Below are 21,331 nucleotides of genomic sequence, written 5' to 3'. Positions count from 1 at the left end.
TCCTCTGTAGGGATATACTGTAGTGTAGCATAGCCAGCTACCTAAGACAATGATTGCCCTCTAAGCTACGCTTTTATTTTTCAAGACTTTGCATTTGACTACTTTGCTATTGGATTCTGTGTTCTTTTCCTGATAGTGTCACTGGTGGAGCTTTTTGCCTTTTTGCCTGCGCTGCCCCTAGATAAATGTTCCTCTACAGCTTTGGAAAAGCTGCTGTCCGGCTGCGACAGGCCATAAAGTATACAACAGTGTGTACTTCCAAAGCTAAAGCAATTTACCAGTAATGGCTTTCAACTATTTTCTGTTTTTCTTTTCAAATTCCTGGTGTAACATATTTAAAAGCTGTGCAACTTTGAAAAGAAGAATTTGTAGCTGTCTTTTTATAAAAGTAATTTTAGATTTAAAGTGGGTTAGCGCAGTCTGCATTTTGTTGTTTCAGATTTGTACAGGAGCTGCTTGGCTCAAAATTTTCTTTTAATTTAGTTCCGGCTGCAGCTGCAAGCCTATTACTGCTAGAAAGAAAAAAAACTTCCAAAGAGTCTTTAACTTATTCAGAGCCTATTAAAAATTCAGAGAGAATGCTGTCTGCAGATTTTGGCTTCATTTAAGACTGTTCGTAGCCAGCAGACATTCCCTGTGGATCCAACTAGTTTATTGCTGTGGAAGGTCATGAACGTGCCACTGCTTACGTACCTACTTCTCTGTTCAAGAGGGAAAGTAGGCTTTACAAAAGCCTCGATTGCACATTTGAACTACATCGTGTTTTTGGAGTCACAGTTACCAGTAATTAATATTTCATTGATATATTCCTTAGAGGTTTGTTGTATTACAAGACTTCTCAAGAGCTCCAAGTAAAATCCATTGATACTGCACAGGTCTGAATCGGGCTCAACTTTCATCTTTAAACTTAGAAGGCATGGCTATTGAAAAAAGAAGTTCCTGGTTTGGTGGTAGAAGCTAGTGACTGGTTTTGCACCACATACCAAGATATGACACTTGATGTTTGAAGTATGGTTGTAAATGAGAGGAGCCTGTTGAGCCCACCAAGCCATTTCTTGAAGGAAGCCGAGGTATCAGCTTCAACACGATGGCTGCATACCTTCTTCCGTGCTTCCACAAGCCTTTGTGTAAAGAAGTGCGTAATGTTCTCAGTTTTAAATGCACTGCTTAAGTGTGCTGGTCTCTAAGACTGAAATGTGGATTGTAGTTATTTGGTGGTTCAGGGTGTGATTCTATGTCTATCTTATTAGTAAATCATTTATCATACAATGGATCACCAGTTTTCATGAGGGATCATACTGTAAGTGCATAAACAGTTTATAGAATTGAAAAACCCATTAAGACACATTTATAGTATGCTTTCATACTGTATGTGGTGGCTAAATCATTTTTTTTAGAATACCTGTGAGAATTTATGATTTAATGAATTGATGATTTAATGCACGCTTCCCTCCAGTAAAGTTAGGTACTGTAGAATGCTGAGAGGCTGAAGAGAATTTAAAGCCATGCAATGTGTTAGCCTGCTTAGCGATCTTTTCTGGATCATTTCAAATGACTTATTGGCTGTGCAGTAAGTGCTTCCTCAGTCTGCAGTTCACACTTGCTAGCAGCCTGGGTTTTGGCCTCTGAAGTTTCGTAAAGAAATAAACAAATTGTTAACTGAGACCATATTGCGGGTGCATTGTTACAGATGTTCATATTTTTGCCTGTCAACTAAACGACAACGACAACAAAAATGTAAATGTGTCTCAGAATCTTTGAACTGCAAATCTCTATACAGTGTTTCAGAATCTGCTGCTGCCGTTGCAGTCTAAGCTTCCATCTGGATGGTTGAAACTGAATGCTTTGGATTCCCAATCTCACAGCCGGCTTCTCCTCGATTTTGCAGGACAGTGCACTACGAGGGCGGAGCCGTGTCCATTCACGCCCGGTCTCTGTGGAGACTGGAGACCCTTAGAGTTGCGTAAGTGAGAGATAATGGAAGACTCATTTTTATTCTTCTTTCATGTTGCTCTCAAGACGTTGAGGGATGTGGAATGGCAGCGTAATGTTTTGGTCAGTGAAATTCAGAATTCCTTTCTGTACTGTATGTCCCGCAACACGTAGATAATCTTCACACATGTACACATAACCCAGGATGCTGCATTTCAGGAAATACACATCACAGCATCACAGCCGTTTTGCAAAAGACAGAACGGGGCTAACTCTGTATGTACTCAAAAATTTGCCTTTGAGAACTTTTGTTATTAAGAAGTGATGTAAAAAATCTGAAAGAGCTATAAATTCAGGCCAGATGCGAATCTCTTAACATTTTACCTTCAAAAGTGATCTTTCATTCATTCCTTCAGACAGGCATTCAGAGTGGTCTCACCATGTAGCTGAAAATATTTTGTTTTAAAATTACCCTATATATCCATTTATCTTATGGTTCCTCACAGTTAATCAAATTCCTATATTTGATGTCATAGTTCTGCAATAGACACCATGATGCAACATCCATCTTCAGCTGGAGTTTGCACATTTTGTTAGCATGACAAATGATTGTAAGCAAGGAGCATCCTTGACAGAGATAAACAAGTCCTTTATCTGTGACCAACATGAAATTACTTATCAGGACCCTGTACATTGAATGATATCATTCACATCAGTACCTGAATTGAAAATAAGGAAAGTATTCTACTTAAATGACTTTCTCCACCGAAGCCAAGACATTTTTGTACATGTACAATACATCAAATGCATCATCAATACATTATGTACTCATTCAAGTACCTGAATGAGTTCCTTCCTTGCAGAGCTAGAGCAGGGTTCAAGAGTCACAGATGATTTGCGTTTCTTAGTTTATATGTAAAAAAAAAAAAATTGACATGTAGAGCAGTAGTTTGGTGTTTATCACAAAGATTACTCTGGACTAAAGGAGGTTAGATTAACAGATAAATCCTTTAAGATCAGTTTTGTGCTTAATATCCTCTGATGGCTCATAAGCCATCATACGATCAGAATTTCCTACAGTATATGAAGACATGTATTGGTAGCCTGGTGTATGGTAATTGACTGGAATTGTTAGACCTTGTTCACTGGCAAAGGTTTTCTGCACTTCACTCTCATTTAAATAGAAATAATTATGGATTGTGCAGCACAATTTTTTCCTTCTAATGTTTCCATTGTATTGTGGTAACCCTGGGGTATCATTTGCTGTAGTAGATTTTCATACAGCAACAATAAATAACATTGTCTCAGTGCTGCTCCAATACGTGGAGTTTTAAATATCGAGGTAATGAGTCTAATTCAAGTACATTATACATTGTATCAATAGTAAAGGTGCACAAATACCATGGCCCAAGCAGCATCCCAAAGCTTTCACAGGGACCTCAATGAGAACATTGATTTTAACTAGCTTGACAAAAAACTGCCAACTGCCACAGAGATTATTATTCAACATGAAAACAAGAAATGGCTTTAAGAAACCTGTAAGAAATGAGGTATCAGCATGTGAAACTCACTGCCTCTGGGCATGCTTTATTCCAGATGGAGTGGAAGCCATATCCGATGGGGACAGCCATTCCGGCTAAGGCATGTCACCACAGGGAAATACCTCAGCTTAATGGATGACAAGGGCCTCCTTCTTATGGACAAAGAAAAAGCAGATGTGAAATCCACAGCCTTCTGCTTCCGGTCTTCCAAGGTTGGATTTTTAAAACTTTTTAGTGTTCTGTCTTTTGTATTTTTGTGACCTCTCTGTTTAAAATGTGTTTGCCACCATGATACTTATCACTGCCAGGCTTGGTGTGCTTTTGTAGAATCATATTACCTGTCATAGCACTCACTGTTAATATTGCTATCGGGACGTTTATAAGTTCCGGAAATTGCGGCAGACACACTGATATGTGTTGTGTTTGTTAGAGGGGGATGATTATGAAATGGCTCTGTGCAGCTATGGAACTACAAAGGACTAAGAGATCAAAATGTAAACATTTGCTGCTCCGCCCCCCCAGGCTTTTGATCTGTGGTAGCTGCAAGTTCAGAGTCATTGTTTTCTTATCATTATACTTTTATCATTATCTGAGTGCAAGTTTTAAATGCAAGTGTTTGATGCAATATTTCTAATCCTCTCCTGGATACATCTGTACTTTGCTATATAATGTATTTGTATATGAATTTAATTGGAACCTTGGGTTTTCATTTTTCGCTTTCTGAACTGAGGTGACTGCAGGTGACATTAGACGGTAACACTATTTTGTATGACTGAGCAAGCAGACTCTTTTGCCCTTATGAGTTGCCCTCTGAGTGGTTTTCCAGCTCCTTTTTATTAGATTTAGGGCAGATTATGTTTGTTGGCACTTAAGAGATGTGCTTCTCTTTTATGGTAAGTAACTCTGATCAGTGACATGTCTAGATAATTGCAGTCTTCTGACAGGGTACTTTCCCTTCCTGCAGATTGCACTGCCAGTACTTCAGGAGTCGGTGTGACTTGCAGAGATCTCAGCTTTCAAAGCGTGACCAAGCAATAAATGTTGCAATCCCTGTAGGGCGGCTCTGATTAAAGTGGATTGTAGTGGCTTTTCTCTAGTCTGGACCATCACATTTTATTAAAGACACCGAGAGTGCCAACAAACTCGTGGAGCAGAATACTGCATGTGTTGTAAACCGGCCTCCCCTGGCTGGTGAATAACATTTATTCACCATCTAATTAATCATTTTTCTATAATGGCCTGACCACGGCCACATGCATGTTATAAAGCAAATGTATTTTCACTAATGTTATCGTAACAGTATTTTCTTCATATAAGATCAGCGAGATTTATTGTTTTAAAGTATACTGACCAAAAACCAACATCGCAGTAGTAACTATTGCCATATATTCAGAATATTTAAAAATGCTGCTTAGACCATGAACTGTTGGTTCCAGTATCATGATCAAAGGATGCTTTTAAGGCATAGAGGATTGTCCATGTCAGGTTTCTGAACAGCTGACCGGGCTTGAAACCCTCAATCAAACTAGGGAGGTCTAAAATCAAAATTTAAACATTTGCTGCTCAGCTGGGTTTTTTATTCTGCTATATTTCATGGAAAAAGTTAACCCAACTATATTTTATAATGATGTTCTTCTTAAACTGAGAGAGCATGACAGTCTTTTTTTAACATACTCTGCAGATAAATCCCCAAATGGTTGTAGTAAAGATATCGGTCTTGAGTTATGAAAGGAGAAGAGAATGTCTTTAGAGTGAAGACCAGCTCAAAATAGTCCCTCCTGCCATATTATGCAAATTATAATATATATATATATTTGACAGCAATATTTCCAGTGCCACAGTTCTTTAAGCAAATGTCAGAAAGGTTTGCTTTTCATAGTTAATGCCTCCATAAGTGTATTCCCTTCCTGTTCCTGAGAGGCAGGCTTTGGAAAATTCTCAAGCACTAGGGGTTATGAAATCGGAGGCAGGTTATACACAGAAAGCTTTGATTCCAGTCAACCATGTATACAGGAGCCTGTCAAAATGAAACAACCCTCTCTCTAAAAAATCTGACGCTTGATTGATGATTGACTGGGCATCAGGAATGTTTAGCCTGTCAGAGAAGGCTTTATTATCATGAGTGAGACTCACATTCACTAGATCTGAATTGGCCTAGTATTTTGTGTTTCAAGTGTTTTGGAGAAAAGGTATTATTTGAACAGAAAATCCTTAGTAAAAAAAAAAGAAAAAAAGATGAATTCCCTTCTGAATTGTGTGATGCCTGTCTGTGCACCTCTTAGTCATGAATGTCATCCATTGAAGCTCTGAGATGGGCAGATCTGTGTTTTTAACATTAATGCAGTTGCATCTTTTATTGTTGGTATTTCTACAATTGTTAAATCAAACCTGTGCAGATCTGGGGAGTTCTGATTTTGGAGAAAAAAAATGTTTTTATAGTTACAAATGCATGTGAATGTTGTTTTGGGATTCTGTTAATTGTAATAGTTGTAATATGTGTTCTGTAAATGCTTTCAGGAAAAACTGGACTTAGGATTTAAGAAAGAGGTGGATGGAATGGGAGTCCCAGATATCAAGTACGGGGATTCTGTGTGTTACATTCAGCATGTGGACACCTGTCTGTGGCTCACATACCAGGCTGTGGACGCCAAATGTGCACGGATGGGCTCTGTGCAGCGCAAGGTAATATTCGCTCATTGGTCATTCTGCAGCCATGGAAAGGGAAAGGCTTGCTGGGTTGTGAGCCTGAACTGGTTGAGCTCTTGGCTTTAGAAAATCAGAACTGTAAAAAACTGAAATTGTCCAAAGTTCTGTGATTCCCCGATAAAGTGACCCGTCTGCTACTGTATGATTAAACAGAAAAATTTTTGTCATTATTTTTTTCTTTGATTTATACCTACTATTTCGACTAGTATTAGTGGGAAAATAAGATTTGCCTTTTAGAAACAATTGTGTTATGACTTGTTTAGAGAATTATAATGTAGAATTAAATATTTTTAGGTCTTTTATTTTGTTAGTTGTGTATATAGTTCATTGATTGAACTTGTTTATAAATAGGGTGCATGAAGAAAAAGTGACACAGTGGTTGTTGATTTGTATCTATAGCATGGTGAAATAATTTATAATAATTCATTACACTTACAGTATATAGCACTCAAAGCACTTTAAAGTAATGGGGACTCCCCTCCACCACCATGTGTATCACATAGAGTGTGCCAGTACACACTCCACACATCAGCTCTCAGTGGGGAGGAGAACAGAATGATGAACCCATTTTAATGCGATTATCTGGAGGCTGTGATTGGTCAAGGCCAGTGGGAAATGTGGCCAAGACACAGGACTAGCACCCCTGTGATCTGAGAAATCTGTTTGGGCCAGTCTGCTTCTGCGCAGCTCATACAGTAGTCCTCATTCTTTCAGGCAATAATGCACCATGAAGGGCACATGGATGATGGACTCACACTGTCGAGGTCCCAGCACGAGGAGTCCCGCACGGCGAGGGTCATCCGCAGTACTGTCTTCCTATTCAACAGGTTCATCAGGTACGCACATCAGGTCCTTGCTTGCTCCCTCCCACTCCCTCTTCATCAGAACCGTGGAATCACAGTTTCCGCCTATAGTCAACGAATTGGAACGACCCATTCAGAATATGATGGACGCCAATGGAATCAAGTTCCTGATAATATTTTCAGTTGTTGTAACACTGCTGTATATACAGTATATTTCACATTAATAAACCTTATAGCTCCACTTGCAGTAATATCAGTTCTATCTGTCTTGGTTATATTTTCATTTTATTCATATTTTCTATAAAGCAGGCATATAATTTGAGTTTTGCCACACTCCTAAGAGAAGCTCTTCCATTAAATTGTGCTTAGTAAATTGTGAAACACTTTTATGGGAAAACAGCTGCTGATTTATCTGAACGGGGAGTGATTATCACAAGAATAATACCTGCAAATCCAAATCAAGTCCTTTGAATAAAATGGACAAGCAGAGGTTGCTGAACTCTGCTTCTCGGCAGTTATAATCAGTCCCTTGGAAATGACATTAAGAAAACTTCACCAAAGTACCCGAACCTAAAGTGAGTGTAGAAGGAGAAAAGTTCATCTCAGACATTAAATGTAAAGTTTTAAAACTCTGAACACGGGCAGCATTGTGGCACAGTGGTTAGGGCTCTGGGTTCAATTCTGGTTACCCCTGGTGTGAATGTGTCTATGTCTGTGTGAGCCCTGCGATGGACTGGAGTCCTGTCCAGAGTGTATCCCGCCTTGTGCCCCTTGCTTGCTGCGATAGGCTTTGGCTCCTTCGCAGGCCTGTAGTAGATAAAGCAAATAAAAAATGGGTTTGGAAAATACAAAATACAGTACACAGCATATGCATTGCTTAAGCAATCAATCTTTAATGGCTCTGAAGAGGGAAGATGTCAGTTTTGTCATGTATTTTAGGGGACTTGATGCTCTGAGCAAGAAAGGGAAATCCTCCAGTTCAGATCTACCAATCGAGTCCGTCAGCCTCAGCCTTCAGGACCTGATTGGCTACTTTCAACCTCCTGATGAACATCTGGAGCACGAGGACAAACAGAACAGACTCCGAGCGCTGAAGAACAGACAGAACCTGTTCCAGGAAGAGGTATTCACCAGGAGTTCTCTGACACTTTGCCTTTGGCATTGGGAATGAGTGAACTATTGTAATTGCCCGGCATTGCCAGGGTTAGGACACTACAGCAGCACATGTCAATTCCACCAGGCCCTAATATATAAGAACTCGAGGATTTGTGTCTACAATGAAAGCACTGGGGACATTGTAGTGGCACTCTAGCTTGAAGAAAACATGACCAATTAAGAGGTATTTTAGAAACAGATCATTTTAATGGGAGTACAGTATATGTTAACTTGCGAAGTGACTTCATTTTAGGTACGTGCGAGTCTACTGGGTTAGGAGAACAGTTCGTACTGCTAGACACCAGATTTCTTGGAAAGCTCTGCTGTCCAACTTTGTGCTGTATTTGTTCTTCCTAGGGCATGATCAACCTGGTTCTTGAATGTATTGACCGTTTACACGTGTACAGCAGTGCAGCCCATTTTGCTGATGTAGCTGGAAAAGAAGCCGGAGATGCCTGGAAGTCGATATTAAACTCATTATATGAGTTACTAGGTAAGATATCATGAAGCATGCAGGACAGCATTAGAAGAATATGCAATATACTGTACCAAATGTATGTAAAAGGAGCTAAAATTTTAAGCATTCTGCAACATACAGGAAACGTGTCTGTCAATGTGATACAGAAAGGTAGAATAATGGCAGGTTTAGCAATACTTCAGTGTTCAGAACCCAACTTGAAGAGGGATAGCTGCAGCATTGTAGCTCAAATCTTTAATAAGGATCCTGGTAGTTTAACATGCTCTGATCTCCTGTGGATATTGCTTCGTTAAGCAAACTGTGAGGAGCAACAACATCTTAATTATTTTCATTGGGATCAAGCTGTGCATAATAATTTTTGAGTCATAATCTGGCTTCTGTTGTAATCTCAACTTTAATCTTCTTTTAATTCTTAAAGGTTGTCAGATAGCTGTATGTATGTCACATGAACCTGGTTTGTTCCAATTTTAATGCGTTACTTTCTCCAAAGAAAAGAAAAATTGCAAAAACATGGTTTTGCAGTCCCAGAACATTATTGTAAGAACAAGACATCTTAACTTGTTAGGAATGCAATTGAAACAAGTTTCTTGTTTTTATTTTCGCTTTCCTTCCCAAGCGGCACTAATAAGAGGAAATCGCAAAAACTGTGCTCAGTTTTCTGGCTCCCTGGACTGGTTAATCAGCAGGTTGGAGAGGTTAGAAGCATCTTCTGGTATGTTTATTTTTCTGTTATTATGTACAATGTTTTAATGCAAACAGTGTTTGGTTCAGCTACTGTACATGCTAATCAGTGTGCTTTAGTTATGCTGTTCACCAAAATCTCACAGATTATACCAGGATGATGCCACAGTTGAGCAATGAGTCAAACTCGAAATTTTAGACAGAGGTCATATTTGCCCTGTTCATTTCCTAATTTGGGTAATATGCTAAAAATATTGCCTGAAAGCAAATGCTGAGAGTCTTTGTTGATGCTGAGTGAATATTTGCACATACTGTATATTAAATATACTTGTTAGGTTTTGTGCCACATTCACCTTAATTAATCTCCCCAAACAACTGCCATTGTTGCTTTGGTGGATTGTAAGGTGTTTAGGATGGTTGAACAAAAATTAACTGGATATTCACACCTCTCCAGAAGGCTTTACCATGTACGGTATAGAAGGTGTTGTAAGCCATGTCACATACAAATCCAATGTATGAATCTCAAAGAGAAACACAAGTACTGTAAACGCAAGGCAATTTGCAAACCGTCACTGCCAACTTGCACAGTGCTTCTCGATGAAACTACTCTATGTACATTTCAGTGTTCCTAATTGTTAGCTACTATATCTAAACTCACGAAAACAAAACAAAAAATCAAGTATTAAACATCTTAACGTTTTCTAATACCATGGTTATGAAGCTGTGGTGGTCTTCACTGGCAATATAAATGGTAAGCGCTGTAGCCTCTCATTCTGTGGGCCCAGACCGACTGGTCTGTTTGCATGTTCTCCCCGTTGCCACGGTGGTTTTTCTCCGAGACCTCTGGTTTCCTCCTCCAGTCCAAAGACCTGCTCCAAGCACTGATTCACCGTGGTCTTTTACTGAAACTCCATGGATTGTAAGACAGTAAATTAAGCATTATTGACAGATACAGGTCCATGTGGGTTTCTAACAAGCAAATATCGTTAAATAGACCCTATAGCAGTTTTCCTGAATATTGAAGGGTACTTACACTGCATACTACTGCCAGGCTTAATCACCTGTACAACTGGGCAGTAGCCAGTCTGTTGCTTGATGCATAAAAAGGCTTGATATTTTGACATTTATTGGAAGCCTGAAGGGCAGAACAGTAACAGTTAGCATTGCTGCATTAGCAGTCCTGGGGCCCCGAGTTCAATTCCAGACCTTGTGTGCTGTCTGTGCGGAGGGTGTATGTTCTCCCTATCTTCCTGTGTGTTTCTTCCCGGGATCTCTGGTTTCCTCCACCACCATTGGCTTTTGGGAAAACTATCCCTGGTGTGGGTGTGTGCCCTCTGACGGACTGGTGTCTCATTCAGGGTTCATCCTGCCTTGTGCCAGGTGCTTGCTGGGATAGGATTCATTTCCCTGTGACCCTAAATTGGAAGAAGTGGTTAGAAAGTGGATGGAAGTCTGAATACAGTTTTCCCCAAAGAATACGTTCATGTGCGTTTTGTTTTTTTGTTTAAAGCATCACTTCAACTGAAGCCAGCAACTTGGGTGTCAGATGTGATTATGTAAATGGATGAAGCTTGCATTGGAAAAAGAAAATCAGGAACAATACTGCTAAGATTTTAGAAGTTTGGAAGAAGATGTTTTGGGCTGATTTGTGCATTACACAGAGGGTGGTTGATTGTGGTTTAGAGATTATTTCAATCCTATGAATTAGGAAAAGGTGATTAGCACATTGTAACATTGCAGTGACGTTTAAATGTATAGAGAAGATGGCCTCTTTGAACGGGTTTCTGTGAGGCCACTAAATTTCAGAAAATGTAGTCTTGTAATATTTTAGAGACTGTTTCAGTTTACGTCTAAATAGAACTGAGTATGAAGTGCTTCTTCATGCTTAAAATCATTCTTCAAACTGATCTTTGTTTTTGCTCTGACACTCTGAGTGTCAGATAGAAGCAAATAGACTTTACTGTTCACTGCGTGGTAAGGAGGAAGCATATCTTGAATTTAAATTGGCTTTGCATAATGAGTCACTGGAAAAAAATCCAAGGTTGTTTTTGGTGAGATGATTCAGAACATAACTGCAGCCCACATAGTGAGATACAGCAGCTCCAGCCAGCCTGTAGTGTCCTTCAGGTTTTTGAATAGACATGAAATCCCTGTGCAAAGAAGCAAAAAGTCTAGCTGTAATCCTAAACATTAATTGTTAAAAAGAAAAATATATATACTGTATGTACTTTATCAGTTCACAGTATTAAGCATTTGAATAGTTTGTGTAAGTTACCATGGTGTCTGATTTATAAGGGTATTTTATTCGCTTTTCAGTTTATACATTAATTAGAAGGAAATCTTTTAAGGTCTAAAAAATTAAACAATGCAAGGAAATGGGCTTGTTGGTCTACTAATGACACGGATATGAGTCATTTCTTGAAAGGTCTTATGGAGTTGGCTTCTCCATCATTAAGATGGAGATGTTTACTCCAAACAACCACCACAGTTGGTCCAAATAGGACATTTTTCTTCTTATTCTGAAAATCCCTTTGTCTTAATTTGTGTTCTCTGGGTCTTGTTTTACTGATGATCTTGTGGTAGTGTATTAGATTAGCTTTACCTTTCAGGAGTTGTACAAAGTCATCTGTGTTCAAAACTGAAGGCTTTTTATTTTATTTTCACCTGTCTGTGTATTACATTGTAAATAAGGAAATAATCTCGATGCTCTTTAAAATTTAACTAACCTGACAATTTTCTTCTGTAATGAGGTGACTAAAATTGCACAGAATATTTTTAATACTAAGTGCACTTTAGAATGTTGAACATATCTTCATTTAAGTTTATGTCTGTGTTTTCAGTGTATCCTAGCTTATTTCTGGACTTTTTTATATCATATTCATACCCTGTCTAAGGAAAGACATGACAGTGAGCCAACATAAAAAAATGATTCTTCAAGATCAGCACTACCCATCTTAGAGCTGTGCCTGTTGTTGTTACATTGAAGTAATATAGTGTGTTCAGAGTTGAATACTAATTAGGTTCCATGTGTATTATGTTGTGTGATTTGGAAGGCAAGTGGTAAGCTCATTTCAAATTGCTATTACTAAGTGATGTGTACACACACAGTACCTAACCTGTTTTTCTAGGTTTTCATTTGTAATTACTTTTCAGAATTGTTTCCCACTTGTAGGTTGTGTGCTACAAATAAATGTAAAATAAAGTCTGATTAATGTGCTGCTTTGGAAAGGACCCTATAAACCCATAGGCTCCCATAGAGGAAACGGAATGCCATTTTACTTCCTGTGAGCTGTTGTTGTAGTGATACACTTTGTTTCTATAGGCACTGTACTTTGCGCTCTTGTCTGCATTAAAGTTCAGTCACATTTCCATGGGTTCAAATATTAAGATCCATTAGCCTTATTTGTTATAGAAGCACAATTCAAGGGCAAAAGCAAGTCAGGACTCCCGCACATTGTCCCAGTGAACAAATGTCCAATACAAGGAATATGCAATGCGTATTATTTCAATAATGCATTGTGAAAACAGTGATTTAATTGCATTAATAACTCATTAGCACCTGAATATGAAGCATTTCTAGTATTCCACATAGAATAATTAGGGCCGGTAGTCCTTAAGACTTACAGTAAGAGTTGTAAACCTGTCATAAAACAGATGGTTATGTTTGGTAACATAAGCAAGCACAGCGATGTTTTGCAGGATTTTTAGAAATGTTTTTTTTTAATTAAAAACACTGGCAGAGGTAATTTGTTCTTGTACCTCACCCCTAGATGAATAATTCATTTGAAATAATGCGATAGAAACGGATGGAGAAGTTGTGCCAGTGAGGTTTCTGACGTATTGAAATGGGATGTACGAAAGCTGGCTGCACGTGTGACACTTCATATTGCACCAGCTTGTTAAGAACTTTGGAAATCGCATCTTAAATGGTCCAAAAAACAGTCCCATAATCTCGACAGCTGTACTGTAATTGCAACATGAAGGAGACTGAGCGGCTCCTTAATATTTTCTCATGTATGTCTTTCTGTGTTGTAAAGGCAGGGAATGGTAGGAAAGGGCATTTTGTGTCTTTGCCGTTTTCTTCCAATGAAGTGAAGACCACATGAAGAACAAGTACTGGGTGCCCTTCAGTACGTCGTGACTTAGAAACCACTGCCATGCCTGAAGTGCTGGACCTGTTGTCCACCCTGTGCGCTCTTGTCTCTGGCTCCATTCAGAGGACTGAGGCAGCAGTTGCTGGTGTCGCCCAGTCAGCATTTTCTCATGTGTTAGCAGTTGTGTTTCACGCACTAGTTAGTTGAACATACTGTACAGATTTTCCCCAAAACAGGTTAGACCTACAAGCATTGTAAATAACTTCCTGTGGCATTTCAGGTTCCCCCCAATGTATTGAGACCAATAGACCGCACACAGGGTTGACCAAAACTCTGCCTCATTCTGTGTATTTGTATAGAAACAAAAAAAGCCTATTCTCAACAGATGCAGAAAGACTGTCCGATATGTGTTGAAAGAAGAAACTCACTTACTTTTTTTTTTGAAGTTGTAATACTGTATGAATGTGCAGGTGATACAAGATTAAAACTTAATAATCACAAAGTTCCCAGCTGAGAAAGTAGTGTGGAACAGTGGTTAGTCTTCAGGACGTACTGAAGCTGGAAGGTTAGACAAAAAGACTCTGCTGTACCATTGAGCGTGGTACTGTACAGTATGTCATGCAAATTGTTTCAGTATAATGCCCAGCTGTATAAACAGGTGTAATTTTAAGGTGCTTTGGATAAAAGCATCAGTAAAATAAATTAGTAATATGGGAAGAATAGATTGCATTATAGTAAGAATAATAATATCCACATCCTCATTAAAAGACCATCTTTTCCTCCTAAATCAGTTTCAGAGATGGCCGTTTCAGAGACTTTGCCACCTCCACACTTCACACGTTAGGTGATGTTCTTCAAAACACCAGTAGTTCTTTCTTTTTCCCCACTCTGTCCTTTCTATCATTTTGGTAGAGGTTATCATAGTCTCATTTGTCCATAAAACTTTGCTCCAAAACTCTACTGGCTCCTTTTTGTGCTTCCAAGCAGATTCTGAAACCTGGTGGAGATAATGTTGGCCTGTCTGGAACCGTCTTGCTCTGCTTTATCACTTATGTATAGATCTTAGCGGCTGAATTAATTCTAAAGAATAATTGCTTTTGTACAGGAAAGTGTTTTAGAATAATCTGCAGTCTGGGAACTGGAACTGTGTTCGTGCTCAAGAGAATTAAGAACAGAATCCCAGATGTACAGTTCATACACAACAGCCCTTTATTATTACTGGAGTTTTGGATGTTTTACTGCTTATCATTCTTATCTAAATACGATTCTGTTAAATACACTTGTTTCTTTGTGAAAGATGTCCATGATATGATATGATCAAATGATCAAAATCTGCTTAATTGTTTTTTTAATTAAAGACAGTTATAGTAATATAGGATGAATTAGAATGTCTTCACCACGCAGTGCAAAATAGTGTATTACTGAAAGAGACACTTTATTCATCTTTGGTGACTTGATAAATGTTGTTCAGTTTGTTTCTCTATCACTGTTTCATTTTCTTTCCAAGATAACTGCATTTTTCTTTATTCTTAGGGATTTTGGAGGTTTTACATTGTGTTCTTGTGGAAAGTCCAGAAGCACTAAATATTATCAAGGAGGGACATATCAAATCAATAATTTCTCTCCTGGATAAGCATGGGCGGAATCACAAGGTATGAAAATAGACATATTTTGGCAATCAGGACATTAGATATCAAAACTTGTGATGTCAAGGTATGAAAATAGACATATTTTGGCAATCAGGACATTAGATATCAAAACTTGTGATGTCAAGATCATGCCATCAACAGGAATGTATATTTTGTGTTAAAACAGTTGGTACTGCATTCGGTAACTATACTGTTTATATGTGAAAAATAAGTTGTTATTCAAAACATGGTCCTTGGTTTCTTTTCAACGGCAGAAGTGTACTATGGAATTGCACAGAGCTCACAAATACTTTTTTCTATTTATGTTTCCCCATTATTCTGTGCACATTATGCCAGCTAGACTTACAGTATTACCAGCTTTTGAGAGCCTCTTAAGGCACAAATTGCCGCAGAAGTCAGTAATTGGTATGATGTTTGCCCTACAGGTTTTGGATGTTTTGTGCTCCCTGTGTGTCTGTCATGGGGTAGCTGTGCGTTCGAACCAGCATCTCATTTGTGACAACTTACTGCCTGGACGAGATCTGCTGTTGCAGACACGCCTCGTCAACCATGTTAGCAGGTAAGACAATTCCCTTGTCCTTCTCCCAGCCAGGCAGTTCTGCCTTGTTGACTTTCCTTTGTTCTGAATGTGTGTTTTTTTCATTGAACCCATCTCTCTCTCTCTCTCTGCAGTGTCCCACCACAATAAATCAGCTGTTACTATAATGATACACATTAAGATAGTAATGGTAAAAGCTCTGTGCCATAGAATTGAATTTGAATCCAGTTTTGGTCAAGGAAGTAAAAGTGAAAAGTTGAAAATCCTGTAAGAGACCCCATTAAAGTGGGAAAAATAACCTTGTTTTTTATCTGAAACTCAGCTCTAAGATTGTTTGATATAAAAAGTAGTGGAAAATAAGTATTTTCTAAAATGTTAAGTATACAGAACATCACATTAGTGTGTAGTGCTTTGTCCAAGACTGCTGTAGATTTTCCATTTTCTCTTGGAGTCCTTCAGGTGTCATTTTCTGTAGGACGTTGTTGATGATGTGTTGTCAGGTGTGTTTATAGGGCCAATGTCAGGGCTCTCAGGCACCATGGAGGAATTTGAATGTCCTTTTTTTCATTCCAGTGAGATTTTGTTGTGGATGTATACTTTGTGGTACCATCTTCTAGTATATTTTCTTCTATGGTCCCAAAATCTTGTCCTGGGTTAAAAAAAGGGTGGTTAGCTTCTGTTGAACGTCAAGTGCCAGTGAATGATCTGGACTATATAGCTCTGACCATGTGATGACCATGACCAGAGACATCTGATCACTATGGTGGAATCGGAGTCACTTTTCTAGTTTCAATTTGCTGATTCTGTGATTAAGCAGCTTAAGTCTCTACAAACTGCTCATCAAGTACGTACAAGTTACTGAGATGCCTTTTTCCATCTGAATTTCAATAATTCCCCTGGTGAATCTTGAAAAACGGGTGTCTGGTCACTGATTGGCATTCATCGCACTTCTTGTTGGCATATTTCTTCATACCTTAAAAATTGCCGTTTTGAGCTTATGAGGGATAGGTGCTTAACAAATACAGCCGTTTTTTTGTTTTTTTTACTGTTTGCTTTGCCTTTTTTTGTCACCAATGCATTTCCTTGGATCTTCCAAAGCATGCGACCCAACATTTTCCTGGGAATCAGTGAAGGCTCTGCCCAGTACAAGAAGTGGTACTACGAGCTGATAGTGGACCAGGTGGAGCCCTTTGTGACAGCAGAGGCAACCCACTTGCGGGTTGGCTGGGCGTCAACCGATGGGTACTGCCCCTACCCTGGGGGTGGCGAAGGGTGGGGTGGCAATGGAGTTGGAGATGACCTTTACTCTTATGGCTTTGATGGTCTCCATCTGTGGTCAGGTTAGTATGTCGGACATTCTGTGGCTCATCTACTGCGATGTGAGATTACATTTCCATTCTCTCTTCCTTACTTTGGCTTCACCTTAACCTTACCCTTTTCGAAGTCACTGGGGTGGGGCAGTTAATGTTATGAATTCCTGGCTTCTTTTCAAATGCGCCACAGATCTTAGCCAATACTGGTGTGAAAATTCCAGATTGTGGTTGATTTTGTTAATTTGATTTCATGAATAAGCAACAAGTGCTATAATTTGTTGTCTGTTGTTTTAGTGATACTGTATGTTTCTACTACAGAGGAGCAAAACTAATATCAGTTCTTAAATAGTTTATTGATAAATGTAACACATTTACTGTAACGGATAGGAGCTTTTTAATGAAGCACTTCTAATTCAAAGTTAATTTTCTAATACTGCTCATTACTTCCATGCTTCAGGCATTTTTAACTTCTTTATAGCCTAATTTTTACAGGCAATCCTAATCTTGTTTTAGAAATGATGTCCTTTCCAATAATTAAGTCAGGTGCATTTCTGGAATGCAGTTTCAGCATTTTGTGTTTTTATCTTAGCAGTTTATTTCATCCTTTTTTTAAATTAAAACTAAAGGGGATTAAAATGGTAGCAAAGCAGGGACAGTATACTGTATGCCTGGAAGCTGGTATGGTACATTAAATGTTAATGAGAATGTAGTTGGTCTAATAGGATAAGTGGTGCCTCCTAATCAGTTTTCAGTTTATGTGTTGGCTTTTGTTACCTTTAAGTCCTGTTGTCTCTGTGTCTTCTGTTGTGTGGCGTCCCATTGGAAGGTAATCATGTGTGAAAGTTAAAAGTAAAGCGAAGGCAGAGCTCACAATGGGAAGAATGGGTATAATAGCTGCATGTAACAGGGTTCTCCCTGCGGTCAACACCATTGTAGAGTGTGGCACCCGAGGGGAGCAGTGAACTCGCACTGCTGAAGAACTGTGCTGCAGTCTTTGCCATGTTCTTATAAGAAACATGTCGTCAAATTTGTACCCAATTACTGTAGTTTATTTATCTTTCAAGAAACGGAAACTGCATAACATCTTACAAACCACTGGGGCCGTGTGAAGGATTAGGGTTTTTGTGATTTAAATCCATGAAGAATTCTGGCTGAGTGTCAGGGCTACATACAGATGTAATGTATACTGTAAATCCCAATGTGAAGTGTGTATTGAGAGTTAGATGTTCTGTGTGGGATGGCTATTAAAACTGGCCCACTTTGAGTTAGGTTAGCAATCCTAACCACCCTACAGTGCCTCCCTGCAGGGAAGGTAATATATTGTACAGGACCACGGAGTAATGCTGCATCATAGCACTCTTTCTTGAATCTGCAAAAGGGAAAACAACCTGTGTGAATAATGCTAAACATGTCTTTTCACTCACAGAATAACTTAAAATAGAGATTTTTGCTACAGAGCATGTAAAAAGCTCACGTTTGGACTGCTACACATTTCAAATCTGTTCTACTCTAACCACATCCCAAACTAATGCTGTGAAATGGATCATGCTGCTTACAGGCATCCAGCATCCAGTAGTTCAATATAATGCATGTCAAAGAAGCCAAATAGGATTTTCAGCTCTCCAGTAGTTAGGAAGATCTACATGAAATTCTGCACAGCAGATGTCAAGTAGAAATCACATTTTGAGTGGTGTGTGTTTTTTTCACTCTACAGGCTGTATTGCCCGGACAGTGAGTTCACCCAATCAGCACCTTCTAAGAGCAGATGATGTCATCAGCTGCTGCCTGGACCTCAGTGCTCCGAGTATCTCGTTCCGAATAAATGGCCAGCCTGTCCAGGGCATGTTTGAGAACTTCAATTCCGATGGCCTTTTCTTTCCTGTTGCTAGTTTTTCTGCTGGCGTGAAGTTAGTAATATTCCTTCCTGTTCTCATGCCGACTTAACCATGCATATTCATAATCGTGTTCTGAAAAGAGGGTTAACGATGACTTGTTGTCAGTAATTGGGTCTTAGTGATTTGTAATGGTCTAAAAGCAATGCTATAGGTAATTTTGTCAAATTTAACATGGGACTGCATTGACTGTGATACACAGTCTACATTATGTCATAATGCAATTATAGAAGTTCCCTGAAACATTGGGTTAATAATTTTACTATTGATTTTTATATTATACTGCTTTCTCGCCAACTGCTGACTTAGAACAGGTTTTGACTAATAGACATGCATTCGGAAGCCTTGATAAGATTTAAAGCTGTAAGCAGAGTAATTGTATTATGGCATAACTATGTATTATAAAAACAACTTGCTAGTTTATTAGTACTGCTGTTGATTCTACAGTATGTTGAAATAATGAATAAAATTCAGAAGACTCACCTGCCTGCATTAATATATCCATGCCCAACTAAATTCCGAATTAAGTTCAACAATGTCATACAGTAAAAGTAAAAGTTAATTCCATTCTGAAAAATAGAAAAGAGAAACATGTCATCCTTAGAGCCATCTTCAGTCATCAAGACTGAAATGTGTTTCTCCTTCCTATTTTTCAGCATGGAATTAACCTTTACTTGTTGCTTTGCTGTCAAGACATGCTGATGTACTGTAGCTCCGCACTCCAACAATTATGATTTGTAATTTAATAAACTGTTAATTTCAGGGAAAGTCACAACAGTGACAGCGCAGTGTGGTAATGATAAATGAACTCATTATGCAAATGTAGTTAGACTGAGTAACTAACTAGTGTGCTCCAGTAGGATCAGTGAGTGAAAGTGCAGCACTGCTGGATCACAAAAACTTAAAAAAGCAAATGTTCAGATTCTTTTTAGGAAATGCAGGCTGGACAGCAAGTGTGTAAGGCTAGGTGAAGACATTAGTTTGGTGGACTCGTTTAAAATGATCTCGAGCAGAGTTATGCACCTTTTTATGTCTCTGCACCCCTCAGAGTACGTTTCCTGTTGGGGGGCCGCCACGGAGAGTTCAAGTTCCTGCCCCCTCCTGGTTACGCCCCATGTTTTGAAGCTGTCCTTCCCAGAGAGAAGATGAGAGTGGAGCCCAGCAGAGAATACAAGCAAGACCACGGAGGCACCCGAGACCTGCTGGGGCCCACTGTCACCCTAACACAAGCTGCCTTCACACCGACACCTGTGGACACAAGCCAGGTACTGTTAGGAATCCCTGGTAGGAAGATACACGGATCCTGTGCAGACGCAGGCACGGGTGATAGATGAGGCAGGCGAACAAACCAAAAGGAGAGGCAAGGTCGTAGTCAAAAGGCGAAAGGCAAGTCGTAATCCAGGAAGTTCTCCGGTAGCAGACAGTCCGAGGCGAGAGGCGAGGTGCAAAGTCGAAAAGGCAGAAGGGGAATCCAAAATCCAGAATAAACGAGGTACGGGGAAAAAAGCCAGGTAGAGCTCTCAAGGAGTAGACTCAATACCGAGCAGTGGGAAACAGGTGAAGAGGGTATAAATAGCAGTGCGCACCGCACCGTGAGTGTGCGCAGGTGGTTTAACTCGTGCGGCGGCGTTTGTTAATAATCACCCGCTGCTGGGGCTGATTAGCTCGCTTACGATTTGATCTTGACTGCCTGGTGGTCGTGACAGGTACAGCAGATTACCTCAAAGCACAGCCCGGTTTGCAATGCAGTCCGACCTCTAGCCAGTGAGTAATTCTTGTTTCATTGTTGTCGTTGTTAGATTGTCTTGCCTCCTCACTTGGAGCGAATTCGTGAAAAACTGGCAGAGAACATTCATGAGCTCTGGGTTATGAACAAGATTGAGCTGGGCTGGACCTATGGAACAGTAAGTAAGCATAAAGTCCACATAGGCGGTCTTGACAAAGGGATTATACATTTCTCATCCCTATCGGCAAAGACTGCAAAAAAAATGTATACTGTTAATATCAGGTCCAGGAATTGGAATTTAAAGAAAGCACGTTCAGGTATTTCAAACAGATATGGTCTTTCTTCTTTGACATGCTAATTCAGAATGTTTTTGTCTCCCACTTTATTTATTGTTTTTGAATCTGCAAAACACAATTAAGGTAATGGATACCATTAGTTTTTCTGTGATGGCCCAGTTCAATAATATTTTACATCTTTTTACGTCAAGAATTTGTTGCATATGCTTTAAAAAGCTGTGGAGCAGCTGTTGATACCCTGTATTTTAATACTTATCAAGGATACTGAGGTGTACAAATAGTTATAATATATCACTATTAGGCACAAATATCCTGGCAGGCATGTGAGTCTCCAGGAAATAGTTATAGTTTAAAGTTTAATTTGACTTTATTACTGTATTTTAAATGAGAGCTGTGAGAGCAGCAAATTGGATCTAATTATTCTGTAGTTTTTCATTTCAGTTAGCCCAGAAATTCTCCAATAAATTTCTAAATGTTATAGTTTATTAATTCAGTTCAAATAGAATACCACAGAAATGTCTGTCTTC

The 21,331-nt window shown here is 39.1% G+C and overlaps 1 protein-coding gene across 1 annotated transcript in view; it reads left to right on the top strand.

Annotated features, from left to right (window-relative positions):
• The window catches only part of ryr2a (ryanodine receptor 2a (cardiac)), a 196,838-nt gene that overhangs the window by 95,422 nt on the left and 80,085 nt on the right, over positions 1–21,331 (top strand). The window contains exons 11-23 of the mRNA XM_088609787.1: positions 1,889–1,963; positions 3,529–3,685; positions 5,991–6,155; positions 6,894–7,015; positions 7,922–8,105; positions 8,495–8,630; positions 9,232–9,327; positions 14,924–15,042; positions 15,465–15,598; positions 16,676–16,917; positions 18,605–18,797; positions 19,831–20,047; positions 20,582–20,686. Coding sequence (XP_088465913.1) covers positions 1,889–1,963; positions 3,529–3,685; positions 5,991–6,155; positions 6,894–7,015; positions 7,922–8,105; positions 8,495–8,630; positions 9,232–9,327; positions 14,924–15,042; positions 15,465–15,598; positions 16,676–16,917; positions 18,605–18,797; positions 19,831–20,047; positions 20,582–20,686 — 1,945 coding nt within the window. The remainder of the gene's footprint in view (positions 1–1,888; positions 1,964–3,528; positions 3,686–5,990; positions 6,156–6,893; positions 7,016–7,921; positions 8,106–8,494; positions 8,631–9,231; positions 9,328–14,923; positions 15,043–15,464; positions 15,599–16,675; positions 16,918–18,604; positions 18,798–19,830; positions 20,048–20,581; positions 20,687–21,331) is intronic.

Source organism: Lepisosteus platostomus, chromosome 17, assembly GCF_059453375.1.
Source record: "Lepisosteus platostomus isolate fLepPlt1 chromosome 17, fLepPlt1.hap1, whole genome shotgun sequence".
Classification (NCBI taxonomy): Eukaryota; Metazoa; Chordata; class Actinopteri; order Semionotiformes; family Lepisosteidae; genus Lepisosteus; species Lepisosteus platostomus.
This window is presented reverse-complemented; position numbering and strand designations above follow the sequence as displayed.